This window comes from Lethenteron reissneri, chromosome 32 (genome assembly GCF_015708825.2).
Source record: "Lethenteron reissneri isolate LAM-NWPU_2019-01 chromosome 32, ASM1570882v1, whole genome shotgun sequence".
Taxonomy (NCBI): Eukaryota; Metazoa; Chordata; class Hyperoartia; order Petromyzontiformes; family Petromyzontidae; genus Lethenteron; species Lethenteron reissneri.
The window spans coordinates 6,178,694-6,193,371 of record NC_083810.1 but is presented as its reverse complement, the minus strand read 5'-3'; the positions used below and the strand labels follow the sequence as shown (position 1 = coordinate 6,193,371).

The window sequence follows — 14,678 nt, the reverse complement described above, 5'->3', positions numbered from 1 at the left end:
TCACTGCCCCAGACCCCCTCCATTCCAATAATCCACCAGAGCCTCACATGGTCTCGTGAGTGAGCCACCAATCTCTCCTGATCCCATGAGTCCCATCACTGATCCACCCTGATTCTATGCAGTCCACGACCACCCTCTCCTCCTTTCACGATTCCACCACGAGTCATTTCCTGGTTCCAGCAGTCCACCACAAGGGTGGAGGTGAACCACCCCTCCTCCGCCCAGCGGTGGATGGTGGAGGGGCCCCACATGGGTGAGGAGGAAACGAGTCAGATCGTGACAAATCAGACCGCGCTACTCACTCAGCGGGGGAATTTTTTTGAGTCGTTAGATTTCGCGAGAAACCACAGTGGAGATTTCGGAGCGCGCTTCTTACGGGAAAACGTGCGCGAGAATACCCCCGAGTCTCGAGGACGGACAGCACTGTACCATAATCTTCCGTCTTTCTTTCGTACGACTGATGTGGATGCAGAGCAGCAACTACAGTTTCACATGCAGGTGGTCAAGCCCAGACAACCGCGTCAGGGGCAGCGCGGTGTGTCGGCGTGATGTCTCCATCGTATTTGTGGATCGGGCATTGCGTCGTTATATGGAGTACTGCCCGCTCACGCCAACTGCTGACGCTAGGGCCTCCACTAGGGGGAGGTCTAGAGAGGACCTCTACGTGGTGTTTGGCCTGCTCTTCCACGCTGGAAGAGGTGAAAGTAACTACACTTGGCCTCACTATACTCGACACCTACCGATCATGGACTGCCCGTGTCGAACCCATTCACATCGCTGCTGGGTGGGCAGAGGGCGGTGGTAGGTGCGGGTTAAGAAAGTTGCCCCATTGTTGAAGCCAAATCGTTGAGCTATCATCATTTGTGTTAGCCAGGTCGTTTATGAAAAAGAGCGACATAGTTCAGTGGGCCTCACCTGGTCAAATAAAAATAAAATATGTTTAGAGTAACTGCTGCGCCGGTAGATGGCATCGAACCGGCGGCGTCTGGATTGCAAGAACCAGTGGCACTGCTGCTGGCCAGCTGCTTTCGTTTCTCAGTTAAACAACACAAGGTAAACAAGCCGTGTCCATTGCTGGAGAAATTTCCAGTTGTGCGGCAAACAAGGTAACCGGTTTCGACGGGATTTTTTTTGCCATACGGTTACCGGTAATGCAAAACCCGAGTTGTGAACGACCATTGCGACTATTTGGTTCTTTCGGTAAAGTCACGTATAAAGATAAAATAATAAAAATAATAAATTAAATAATGTATTGTTTTATCTTTATACGTGACTTTACCGAAAGAACCAAAGAGTAATTCCTGCAGTCACGAAAGCTCAAAATTAAGACCATTGCGACATCGCAAGATCGCGAGAGATGGTGACGGCGTGGAGAGGTCTTCATCTCGAAGCGGCTGATGATGATGATCATGGAAGCTCTTTGGTAATCCACTGCTGGATGAAGTGGGGGGGGGGGGGCTCGACGCGCCATACGAGTTGTGGCGGGGTTGTTAGACGATACTTCACCACGCTGGGCAGTGGGGGTTTGGCGAAACCGGGGAGCCTTGACGTGAGAGCATAGAAGTACGGTACAATGAAGGATGTTTGTGGACTGCCATATGCCGCTCAATGCCAATACATAGTACTGTATCGGTAATAAGATACGTCTCTTTGACAATCCACTGCTGGATGAAGGCCTCGCCACTTGTCGTTATTTGTTGGGTTAGGTCGCGTAAATATGAATGTGTCGTTAAACCCGCCACCACCCGAAACAGCCAATTAGTAAGATTTGTCACATAAACAAGACATGCAAATTTGTTACGAGCACTGTACAAGCACACCAGTGTGTTGGAGAGTAAACCCACAACATTTACAATTCGAGTACGACGTTTCGCCAGTTATTGCAACTGGAATTGTCAGAGTTGTGGTGAAATCCTCCTGTTTCGGTCTTAAATAGCCGTCTATAATAGGAGTTGTTTGACATGTTACCGGGCAACTGTGAAAAAGAGCTTTACAGCTCATCGGATTCCTCCAGTATGAATACATTTCTGATGCTGACATGTCCACCACTCATAATTCGCCATCATCCACCACGACCACCACCGTCTTGTCGGCTCACCGCGCTGCCTCCAGCACAGGACGCAGGCCACTTACTCAGCAGGGACGCAATTAGAGCAGAGAAAGGACGGCTCGATCGTTATGAATGCGCTTGAGTTTCACTTCATTAGCTTCCAGCGTAAACACCGCATCCTCAGTCCCGATTATACTTACGTAGGCATTTTATGTATCGCCAAGTGTTGTTTGTATGAGGCTGAGGAGCACTTCTTACGCCGCAGCATCGCGAGAGGCGCGGTTGTTCGACGGGGATGCTTTTATCCAGCAGTGGATCGACAGTGGGGGGGGAGGGGTGACGGGGTCAGGAGCGGACAGTGATCGCTGTTCTTAAAGCCGCCGCAACTTGTGACGTTCACGCGACTGGCACAACGAGCAATTGACCAATTAACTAATTAACAACAACAACACGCTGCGCGATGGGCCCGCCACCACTCATTAAACCGGAGTGGCCAGGTGTGGCCACGCCTTCCAGCCTGATCGGGAGGCAGGGAGGCTGGGTGAGTGAGTGGGTGGGGAGCTGTGCGTGCAGTTTGGCCTGTGGTGTGGGTGCGTGCGAGACCCAGTCGGCGGGGGGGGTAGGAGGAGAAGAAGTAGGGGGAGGAGTAGAGGAGAGCGGAAGGGAGGAGGTAGGAGGGGGAAGAGGAGGGAGGAGGGGAAGCAGCGAGTGAATCATCGCGGCGCGCTGTGAGAGCGGAGGGGAGGGAAGAGAGGACGAGACGAGGAGGAGACGGGGGCGAGGCGAGCGTGTTGCGAGGGGGTTGAGAGAGAGCGAGAGAGCGCGAGAGGGAGACGCGGGTTCCTCGCTGTGCCCGGCGCGGTGGTGAGAGCGCGCGCACGTGTCCCGCTGAACGCGCCGTGGGGACTCGAGACGTCTGGGGCAAGAGTGGGGGTGTCGTCCCCCCCGCCCCATCGCAAGCAAAGGGGCTCATCGGACCCCCTCGTCATAACCCCCCCTCCAGACAACACCACGCTGTCTGGAATGTAGGAGCTGCCGACACGAACGCGCGGCGCACGGACATCTCTCTCCTCTGGCTCGCTCGCTCCGCGCCGCCGCCGCCGCGACCGGCGTTTGGCGAGACCCGGGCGCGTCCCACCGAGCGAGTCGAGGAATGTAGCGGGCGAGACGCAGGGACGCGTTCCGCCGGGGCTTTCTCCCCCTCCCCCCCCCTTGCTGCCTCCATCAATCCACGTCCAACAACAACGTCGTCCTCGTCGTCGTCACCCTCCTACCGCCGCTACAACTCCCGCGTTGTCTTCCTAACTCTTTAATGAGAGCGCGGGAGAGCGGCGCGGGAGAGATTCTCCTGCCCCGTGTCTCCTCGTAGCCGCGTCGGGAAACACAACAACAGCAGCAGCAACAACAGCAGCAGCAACAACAACAACAGCAGCAGCAGCAGCAACAACAACAGCAGCAGCAGCCAGCGACCGAACTTGTCCGTCTGCCACCGTCATCGACTCCAAGGTTCGGGGGTTCGCGTCCCGTGCACGGGGCTGTCAGGGTGACCCCGTGGCGTCACCGCCTGTAGCCCTGCACGACCACCTTCAACCACCACCACCACCACAACAACAGCAACAACCTCGAACCAGCAACCGCCCTCTGCTCATCCCTCCACGAACTCCGGCGCGTTTGTTGGGGGGGCGGCGGGGGGGACCGCCATGGGGGACTGCGGGGAGCCGTGGCCCCCGCTCCCCAGCCACCAGCAGCAGCCGCTGAGCCAGCCGCTGAGCCACCGGCGAGCCGCGGTGGTGGAGCGGCTCCGGCAGCGGATCGAGCAGTGCCGCCAGCACCACCTGAGCTGCGAGAGCCGCTACGAGCTGAGCTGGGCGCGACAGCGAGAGCGCGAGCGGCGTCACAGCGACGCGCTGCACGCGAGAGCGCGCCGGGGTTCGGTGCCCCAAGCCAGGGCACCCCTCGGAGGCCCCGCCGGTGGTGCCGGCGTCGGGACCCCGCTGCTAGGAGGAGCAGGGGCAGGGGGCCCCGGGTCGGGCACCGAGTGGAGCGGCGCTTCGGGACCAGCGGGGCCCCCCGCGTCGCTGAGCAGGAACCAGCGGGCGTTGGCGCTCATCGCGGTGAGTGAGTCTCGCGAGTTTCGGGGGTTTGCGTGCGGCTCGAGGTGGTGTCCTAACATTGGCCAGCCGCCGTCTTCTTGGTGTTCGTGCGTTTGGGGTTGTGACGGGAGTGCTGTTGCGCTGCGATGGGTTGGCCGACGTTTCGCGCCGCATCCGTTGGGAACTTGAAGCGAATGCTCGTCTTGTGTGTTCGAGCGCAAGGTTTGAATTGCGCGACGACTTAGGCGGTTTCAGCCGTCTCCACCACTCGCAGCGCTCGCACGTGAGAGGCAAAGGGTTGGTGGGTCACGCAGAGATTCGTGACACTGCTGCTGGCTCGCGAACTTTGTCGGGAAGATGACCAGTAGCGCAAGCGGGTCGGTGAACTCGTTGTAGGTGTTGTTATACCCTCGGATGCGTCACGCGTGGTGGGTTTTCTCCAGGCTTCTATGGATGCCTTTCATTCAAAGCAAAACAAAAGTACTTTTATTTTTCAAACGAATGTCCCAAATGTCCCTAGGTGGCAGGACCCTCCTCTCTAGAAGTGAGCCCATGAGACTCGGCGAGCCGCTCCTGCTGAATAAACACGGTGACACTGCGAGAATAATCATCATCATCATTATTGCTGCTGCTGCTGCTATTGCAAGAGGAATGATTTAATTGGCCGTGGCTGTGAGTCGCACGCGATGCGGGCGGGGGGGGGGATGGGGGGGGGGCTGTAGGGGAGTCGTTTGCTTCGTGGGGGGTCTGGAGGAGTCTGCTGCTGGTGCACTACGCATGCTGCCCCCCCCCCCTCCACGTGTTTGCGAAAGCACGTTCGGCGCTCAGCGTGGCATTTAAAGTGAAGGTGGTGCGTGGGATGAAGGGTCGCGCGTGTGTGTGTTGGCGGTGGCATGGATGGGGAGGGGGTGGAGGAGGGTTGAGCTGAACCCGGGTCTCAGGTGAGGTCGCGGCAGGGGGAGGGTGATCGTCACGCGCGAGTGGCGGGTCACGGAGCACGAGGGGATGATGATGATTGCGAATGTGATGGCGCCGGAGGGTGTGATTATACGAGAGGTGTATTCGTGTACATTGACACAAACACCCGACAACGACAAATCGTCAAATCGTCATTCGCCACGTGACGTCACTACGGCGCTGTAGCCTGAACAGACTGTTGGGGCAAGTGCTGTTAGCGAGCACCGATCAAGGCCGGCAAGGCACACGAGGGGGGTGGGTGGCCAGCACCGCCTTTGTCTCGACTCGCGCGGCGGGCTAACCTCACACCAACACGCACCAATATACTGTACACACACACACAGACATGCACTTGTAACACACACACACACACTCGTGCTGTTAGCGAACACCTATTAAGGCCGGAACGGCCCCTGAGAGGGGGTTGTGGGTGCTTCAAAACCACGCCCGGTCACCGCAGGGGAGGGGGGCAGGTCTCTCCGGTTGATATATTTCTGCCACTGATGTTGGCCGTGAGCGGGAATTGATTTGTTACTCGGGTCGCCGGGTTCGGAGTGCAATGGGGCCAACCACTGCGCCACTGCTCCCCACGTACACACCGGATAACAAAGACAAAGACCCCCCCGTATAGTCTTAACAGAATGTAAGAGGCAAGTGCTGTTAGCGAGCACCTATAAAGGCCGGCACGGCACACGAGGGGGTGGGTGGGCCAACACCATACCCGGCCGTCTTTGTATCCCTAGTGGCGATATTTACACATCGCACCATTGTACAAATTTGAGGCTGAGTCGACCTAGGGGAGGCCCAGGACCAATTAAAATAATCGTCACTGGTGTTTTGGCCGTGAGCAGGAATCGAACCCGGGTCGCCAGGTTCGTAGCGCAGCGCGCTAACCGCTACACTACCGCTCCCCGCTCGATAACAGACACAGTTAAATAGACATGTAATCTCACACGCACACACATTTACAACCAGACCGGGGATTACACACCTCCCGTCTTGTAAAACAAGCGTACTGTGCTGTCTGTGAAACGCGTGCGTGTGTGTGACGCGTGCGTGTGTAATGTGTGTGTGTGTAACGTGATTGTAACGTGTGTGTGTGTGAAACTTGAGTGGATTGTTTGTAATGTGAGTAGCGGTTTGCGCGCTTGGCTACAAAACCACCCAGTTCGATTCCCGTTCACGGCCACCAACACCAAGTGACGAATATCTAAACCGGTCCTGCGCCCTCCCCTAGGTGCCCTCAGTCTCAAATTAGTACAGTACATGGGAAGACAAAGGCGGTCGGGCGAGGTGCTGGCCACCCCCACGCCCTCCGTGTGCCGTGTCGTCCTTTATTGGTGCATTGCTTGTGAACACCATTTGCCCAAAATACTGTGAAGGCGAAACCGTGGGTCTTTGTCTTTTGGAAGTCGTGTGTGTTGTACAAGTCGTGTATGTGTGTGTGTGTGTATGAGACACTGCTACGTACACGTGCATGACTACATACTCACGGCTGTGCCATTATCAACACGGGGGGTTGACTTAGCCCGGGGGTTGACTGCTGCTGGGGTGGGGGGGGATGCGAACCTAAGGGCCCCGAGCTCAGCGGGCAGAAGTTGCCTCCCCCTCCCCCTGGCTCCCTTTGTGAGCGCTCGCCACAGGGGGGGGGGGGGGGCTTTACTCGGCTCGCTCTCCCCCACACCCAGCTCGCCAGAGACGGTGTCTGAACCACGCACATTCACCAAACCAACTCGCACTGACCAGCGTGGTGAAGTATGGTCAACCCCCCCCACCACCACCTCCTCCCAGTGACCGATGCACCTAAACCACTGACACCCCCCTCCCCAAGTAATCAGTAGCTCATTGGAGCAGTGCGTGTGAGCTGAATTGTGAGCTGATGAGTCACTTTTGTGAAGTGGTGGGTCATTTCAACATGAGATGGGTCAGTCTATTTTATACGAGTTTATGGACTAGTGCAGTGTAATTGATTTTATATTTTGGTCGTAAAAAATGTGACTTTCTGTGATGTGAGATGATGGGGCACTAAGATTTTTGGGCCGCTGAAAGATGATGGGCCACTGAGATTACGGGCTATTTGTTGCGAGCTTAGAGGCCACTGATGTGAGGCTGTTAGACCATGTAAGATGATGTGATAATTTGTTTTATCATTTCGAGGTGAGACTATGGGCCACTGCGGTGGCTACAGCATGGCCCCAGTGCGCCCATACACATGGAGAGGTCACTTTGATATGCTGTAAATATTCCCCTCGCTCACCTTCAGTGCGGCAACATTTACATATGGAGACAATTCCTGCCGACTGGAGCAGAAAACACGATGTGATTGTAAAAAAAATCCCATTAGCTCCACGGTGTGGAGGGGATATGTGTGCTGGCTCAGGATGTGCTGAGGTCATTTATAAGCCAAGGTGTGTCATGTCTAGAGAGGACACGAGACGGTCGTCATCATTTTAGACCAGACGTCTCTCTCCCTTCCCAGGGAGACCTGAAAGCATGCAGAAGCTTGTGTGTCGTGGCGTAGCTGTCAGGTGTGCAGGCGGTGTGACTGCACCAAGGCTCATTGGCTACGAAGATAGGCATGGGCAGAATTTGACAGGGAATTGGGCCCCATTTAAATTGTTTGCACCGGGTCCCATGCCAACCGCACGACAGCACTGGGCGCAGGGGTTGGAGTTCAAGTGCAGCGAGAGTCATCGTGCGACCGCTTGTGAGCTACCGCGTGACACCGCCAGTGACCTCCTCCTCCTCGCCCGCCCGCCCGCCCGCCCGCCTCCCTCGCCTCCCTCGCCTCCCTCGCCTCCCTCGCCTCCCACCCCTCTCCCCTCGTTGTCGCCTGCATCCTGTGGCGGTTGCCCGTGGTGCGGTGGAGCGAGTGCCGACTTCCTGGCCGGGGCGAGCGGTGTCAGTTGTCGAGCGGCGCGCTCTGCAGACGGGCGCGCCGCTCTCTAGCGCCGGGTACGTTGAGCCGCCTCTGCCCCCCCCCCCCCGTGTCGCCCCGTCCCGTCTGCGCGCAACGAAGCCGGCGCTTCTTGACCGCCAAATGTTTCGCACGGAAAGTGCGCCGCGGGCGTCGTTGTCGCCGACGTCAACTGCTGCGCCGCCTACGTTTCCCACGGGAGCCGGGGTCTGTGAGCCCCCCTCTGTCTCTCGCTCGCTCTCGCCTACCCGAGGGGTCTCCGACAGGACCTCCAAGACGCCCGTGGACGGGCCAACAACTTTTATAATAGACGCCGCACGAGCGCCACGCAACAATGACGCAAATATCGCTCGAACGTCGACCGAACGTCGACCGAACGTCGACCGAACGTCGACCGAACGTCGACCGAACATCAACGGGGGCAGGGAGCTGCTGAGCCAGCGGTCGGGAACCTATGGCTCGCGAGCCATATATGGCTCTTCTGGTGACGGCATATGGAGTTCAAGTGCAATTTTGAGTTGAAAAAAATAATAATAAAAAAATAAAAATAAAATCACTTTGGAACTGATTTTAAAATACTTGTGATATTGCTTAATAATACTGTGTCATTTTAAAGTAAACAGAAATTAGTTTTGAAGATAAAATTTCTCGGGTCACGGATCCCGTGACCAGAAGTCGCATTAAAAGTAAGACATATTTAATTTATTATACGTTAAAAATACTATATGGCTGTCAATGAAATATATTAATAAATATATTGCGTTTATGGCTCTCCCAGTCAAAAAGGTTCCCGACCCCTGGGCTAAGCGCATCACGAGCATTGGAAACGCACGGAGATGGTTGCCCGGTGGATATCTCTACCCCCCTCCACCTCTGGCTTAGCCAATCGGTGCGACTGCGATGCTCGCAGTCCACGGATCCACGTCGCTTGCGAAGGTTGTTTTGAAAGCGGTAGGTCTCGTGACCACGGGCCGTGCATGAGATGAAGTTCACGGGCCATGTGATTTGAAGTTGGGCCACGTTTCCCGGCCCTTGAGACGTAGCTTCTCCACAGCCGCTCGAGAGGGGAGGGTTGGCTGGCCTTGGCTGGCTGTTCTGGGGCGACGGAGCGTCATTGCAAATGAGCTGTATTGCAGTGCGGTGGAGTTGCCCTGTGTGGAGGCTTTAATGAGTGTGCAAACAGAGGATGTGTGTGTGTGTGTGAGAGAGCGTCCGGTACAGGTGAAAAAATAAACACGATGCCCAGGCTCGGAGCAATTACCACAAGCAAAGCGAGCGGTGGCTGCGATGCTGTGTGTGTTTGCTTGCTGTGTGTGTGTGTTTGCTTGCTGTGTGTGTGTGCGTGCCTGCTGTGTGTGTGTGTGTGTGCTTGCTGTGTGTGCGTGCTTGCTGAGGTAGCGTAGCAGTTGGCGTGCTGCACTATGAACCCGGGGAGACCCGAGTTTAATTCCCGCTCACGGCCAACACCAGTGACGATTATTTTAACCGGACCTGGGCCTCCACTAGGTCGACTCGACCTCATGAGAGCCTGGTGCGGTCTGTAAACGTCGCCACTCCCAAGACAAAGGCGGCCAAGCGTGGTGTTGACCACCACCTCCTCGTGTGTCGTTTTGGCCTTAATAGGTGCTCGCTAACATCACTTGCCCCAACAGTATGTTAAGCCTATACGAGGGGTCTTTGTCTTTGTATTTCCCATGTGCGCGCGTGCGTGAGCGTGTGTGGTTACCGCCAGGCTTCTGCCACCAACGAATGATGTTTATTTGTGTGTGACGGAGGCAAATCTGAGCAAGCTGATACAAACGATGAACAAGGTCTGGCTGGTCAGATTTATTTATGACGCCAGGAGAGCGACTCCCTTTTCAGGTGGGGTCCTGCCAATCGTTCTCGCTGCGGGATTATTACCGCGTCGATTATAACACGAGTCATTTGCGGCTGAGGACGAGGTATGCATGCGGTTGTGGCCGTCCAGGGCGATGTTGTGGCCGTGTAGGGCGATGTTGTGGCCACACATGCGAGGTTGTGGTCAAACCGAGTGGCGAGGCGCGAGGCTGTGGTCGACCCAGGTGAGGCTGCGGGTCGTTCGAGGCGAGGTTGTGGCCAGACAAAACGCTGTTGTGGCCGTCACAGGAAAGGTTGTGGCCGGTCACCTTCCAGGTAAAGCTCTCGCCGACGGTGAGGGATTATTCTAGACCGCAACCGCTTCCAGGTAGCGTTGAGTCAGCACTGCGAGTCCCTGGCCGAATCATTACACAGCCCTGACTCGTCAAGTCGAGGCGGCGGCTGTATTTACAGTGGAACTGTGGAGCTCGAAGGCAAGTTGGTTAGCGTGAGCTTCTTCATATCCCACTGTCTGTGTGACCCGGCCTGGCAGATCGCCGTCGGGGAGTACTCCTAACCCAAGATCAGAGCTCACAAATGCCTCGCTTAGGGGCCGTCCGTAAATGACGTCACGCACCTGGGGGGGGGGTCAGACATTTGTGACGAGGGGGGGGGGGGTTGTTTGAGAAATGTGACGTCACATCAAAATGCGCAACTTTAAATAAATATAGACAACACGTTCTGCTTAATTAAATATAATTTTTAATAAATGTTTTCTCCGACAACATCAGAGTGCAGCGCCGCATTAAATACGCACTACAATGACAATAGTTTAAAGCGATTTGAAGCATGTTTTATTTTCAAATTTGAAATATGGTTTTTTTTTGGGGGGGGGGGGTGGCAGAGCTTTGTGACGTCATATTTGAGGGGGGGTCTGATTTTTTGTGACGCCGTGTGACGAAGGGGGGGGGGGTCAAAAATCGAAAAATCGCGTGACGTAATTTATGGACGGACCCTTAGATAACTTCACCGAGCTTACTGGCGGCTCGCCGAGTTCACGAGTCCCGCGTCTGAGCTTTCCACAACTCTCTTCGCCCGACTTTTTCCTGCCAAAACACGCCCGAGTCTACGAGAAAAGACGCTTGAAGCACCGAGACCGCGACAGAAGCGGACAAACGCCCCCCGAGGGATTGTTGATGACTCCGAGCTCACGGCGATGGGGCAGCTCACGGTGGTGACTGCTCGCGAATTCGCTCGGAGACCCCTTCCCCCCCCGTGCGAGCGCTGTCGGGTCGGCTCGCTCGTGCACCCAGCCTGGCACACGCGCCTTTGTGACGTCACCGCCAGCCTGCGGACGGCGGCTGCTGTTGTGAGGCTGTGAATGCGCCGCTGCCGCGTTGCGGAGTACGCGGATGTGTGCGAGTCTGTTGACAGGGTGCGTCGGCGTGCGTGTGACTGCGTTTTACCGTCACCGTGATGACTATTTGGCGTCGATTACAATTGGCATGACTGTTAAACTGTAGACGTGAGGCTGGGGCGGTGTCGAGCCGGTGTGCGTGTGTGGGGAGCGGTGGTGCAGCGGTTAGCGCGCTGCGCTATGAACCCGGCGACACGGGTTTGATTCCCGCTCACGGCCAACACCGGTGACGATTATCTGAACCGGTCCTGGGCCTCCCCTAGGTCGACTCGGTCTCAAATGAGTACCTGATGCGGTGTGTAAACATTGCCACTAGGGAGACAAAGGCGGTCGGGCGTGGTGCTCGACACCCACCCCCTCGTGTACCGTTCCGGCCTTCATAGGTGCTCGCTAACAGCACTTGCCCCTACAGTGTGTTAAGACTATACGGGGGATCTTTGTCTTCGTATGGGGAGCGGTGGTGTAGCGGTTAGCGCGCTGTGCTCCGAACCCGGCGGGCCCCAGTTCGATTCCCGCTCACGGCCAAAACACCAGTGACGAAAATCTGAACCGGGACTCTGCCTCAAATGAGTACCTGGTAGGATGTGTGTAAACGTCGCCACTCGGGAGACAAAGGCGGTCGGGCGTGGTGCTGGCCACCCTCCCCTCGTGTGCCGTGCCGGCCTTAACGGGCGCTGCTCGCTCGCAGCACTTTCCCCAGCAGTGTGTGAAGGCTACTCGGGGGATCTGTGCCTTGTGTGATCTTGCGAGCGAGCGGGCCTCGTGTCTGCGAGCGTGGGAACCGCACGAGTCGCGGAGCCCCGAGGCTCCACCTCGCGTGACTCGCGGCGCAGCGCGCGGGACCGAGAGGCACGGGGAGGGGAGAGGAGTGGGAGAGGGTGGGGAAGAGAGAGGGTGGGAGGGGAGAGTGTGAGAGAGAGGATGGGGAAGAGAGAGGGTGGGAGGGGAGAGGCAGGGGAGAGTGTGTGTAAGAGAGAGAGGAGTGGGAGAGGAGTGGGAGAGGAGTGGGAGGGGAGTGGGAGGGGAGAGGGTGGGAGGGGAGAGTGTGAGAGAGAGGATGGGGAAGAGAGAGGGTGGGAGGGGAGAGGGAGGGGAGAGTGTGGGATTGAGAGAGGGAGGGGAGAGGGAGGGGAGTAGGAGAGGGTGGGAGGGGAGAGGGAGGGGAGAGTGAGAGCGAGAGAGAGGGTGGGGAAGAGAGGAGGGGGCGGGAGAGCCAGAAGCAGGCAGGGGAGAGAGGGGAGGGAAAGAGAGGGGTGGGTGGGTGGCTGCCGTGACTCGATGAGTTCCCACGCTTCTGCCGATCTCTGGCCTCGCTCGAGCGGTGTGGCTGCGCGCGCCTACAAACACAGCCCCACGTGCTCTGACATCGCACGGCGGCCGGGGATGTGTTAGGCGACGAGTCGATGTGTCCTGCGTGTTTTTTAAACCGCCGTCGGGGGCAGCTCTCGCGGAATTTCCAGTGGCGGAAATTCCACATGTCCATGACGAGCTTTGGGGTAGAGAAGCCTCGTTTCGGGTCAACGGCCCCGTGACGTCACGCGGTAGCAGCAAAGGCTTGGGGGGGGGGGGGTCGTCATTTTCCGGGTCGCTGGTTGACTGGAGGAGGTGGCACGTGACCAGTAAACCAAGAGCATAGCGAGGGAGGTTTACTGGATGTGGTGTGCTGGTGCGTAAATATTCTCGGGGTCGCCGACGACGCGCTCGAAGTGGTGCCGTGCACAGAAGCGGTCTCTTTTGATGTCCATATTTGTGGTTAACCTTTTATCGGGGGTGGGGGGGCGGGCACAAGACCCCATCATTTGACATTGGGGCCCCCACAAATGAGATCCTTGACTGGCTGTGAGTTCGCCGGGAGAGCGAGAGAGAGAGAGAGAGGCGACGTCGCGTCAACCCCCCCCCCCCCTCCCAGCCGGATCCTCTGAGGCCGGGGCGACCTTTGCTCCCGTGCTGTTATTTTGATTCTCACGAACCTCGAGCCGCCGTCATGCCCGGTCCTGGCCCCCCGCGCCGCCGCCATCGTCGGTTCGGTCCTCGGTCTCACGCAGCGGCCGCCACAGTGACGAACGGGGGGGGGGGGGGGGGGGGCTGCACACGCACGCACCCACGTGTGCGTGCGTCTCTAGCAAGCACCCACGTGTGGGGGTCACTGTCTCTCGCCCGGCTGGCGGCTGGTGCCTGCCCGCACCGTGACGATGCCCTGCCAACTGGCCGCGATGGACCAGCCCTGTAGCGTGACCTTGTTTAATGTGAGGGCATACAATCTTGGGGGGGGGGAGGTGGCAGGGGGGGGGGGGTCCTTGGGGTACGGATGGAGGTGGGAGGGAGCTACCACAGCGGGCAATGCTAACGATCTCGTCTGTGTGCATACCACCCGCTATGCCATACCCGCACAGAGAGACGCGTTCACGAACAAATATTGGAAGAGAAACTGAAAAGCGTGCGAAAATGCGTCGAGAGGCGGATGCACGGGCCTGTGTTGAATGATGGAGAGAGAAGCACGTGGACTGGCGGAATCGAGGCAGGTTCGTGACCTCGTTGAAATCGTGACGAAAATTAAGCGGGCTCAGGCGAGACACGTCTCGGCTAGAAGGGGGCGATGGCCGATGGTCAAGAATAATAACGGAGTGGCAGGCAAGGAATGGAACTAAAGAGACGTAGCGGTGACATCGGCTCGTGTCCCAGTGCTGGGTGGATTATTACGTCGCAGGATCGTGAACAATGTTGATGGCCTGATCAGTCCTTCATCCAGCGGTGATACAGAGCATGACTGATGACGGTGGTGTCGGTCAATAACCCCATCCATCGACACATTCCTAGGCCTTTGGAAGTGCGACACACCTCCTCCCCGGCCCAATCTGCTGCTCATTTTATGGTCAAATTCCTCCGCTCAAAATCCACGGATCCCCGTGTGGGCTGTTCACCCCCTGCTGGAGCCGCCCGGCTTTCTGCTGCTGCTGCTGCTCCTGCTGTGGTGGTGGTGGCGGTGGCGCAGATGTGGCTCGTGCCGTCTGTGGGCGGCTCGTCCGCCGCCAGGGGCACGGTGGGAAATTTCGCTGCGTGGGGGAAAAACGTTTCCTGCGGGAAGGGGTCCCGGGATGCTGGGGCTGCCCGGCTGCCCGGCTGCCCGGCTGCCCGGCTGCCCCGCTGCCCCGCTGCCCCGCTGCACCGCGCGACGATCCTGGAGTGCGGAGTGGAGCGGAGCGCCGGTGTCCATCGCGGACGGCCGGGGTCCATCCCGTGAGCGGTGGCGGTGGCGGCGGCGGCGCTGTGGGTTGGTGCGGCGTGCGGTCTGCGCCAGGAGGGGGCTCAAAAGTTTCGGCTGCGTCTGTTCCCTGTCCGTGGCCCGGGAAATATTGACGCCACATCCACAAAGACAGCCTCGGGAAGAGAGATAAAGTGGAGCAGTGCGAGGGAAGTGGCAGAGAG

At 57.7% G+C, this 14,678-nt stretch overlaps 1 protein-coding gene across 1 annotated transcript in view; it reads left to right on the top strand.

Annotated features, from left to right (window-relative positions):
* The first annotated feature begins 2,810 nt into the window (after positions 1-2,810).
* The window catches only part of LOC133349949 (trithorax group protein osa-like), a 75,490-nt gene continuing 63,622 nt past the window's right edge, over positions 2,811-14,678 (top strand). The window contains 1 exon segment of the mRNA XM_061563853.1: positions 2,811-4,164. Coding sequence (XP_061419837.1) covers positions 3,751-4,164 — 414 coding nt within the window. The 5' untranslated portion in view covers positions 2,811-3,750.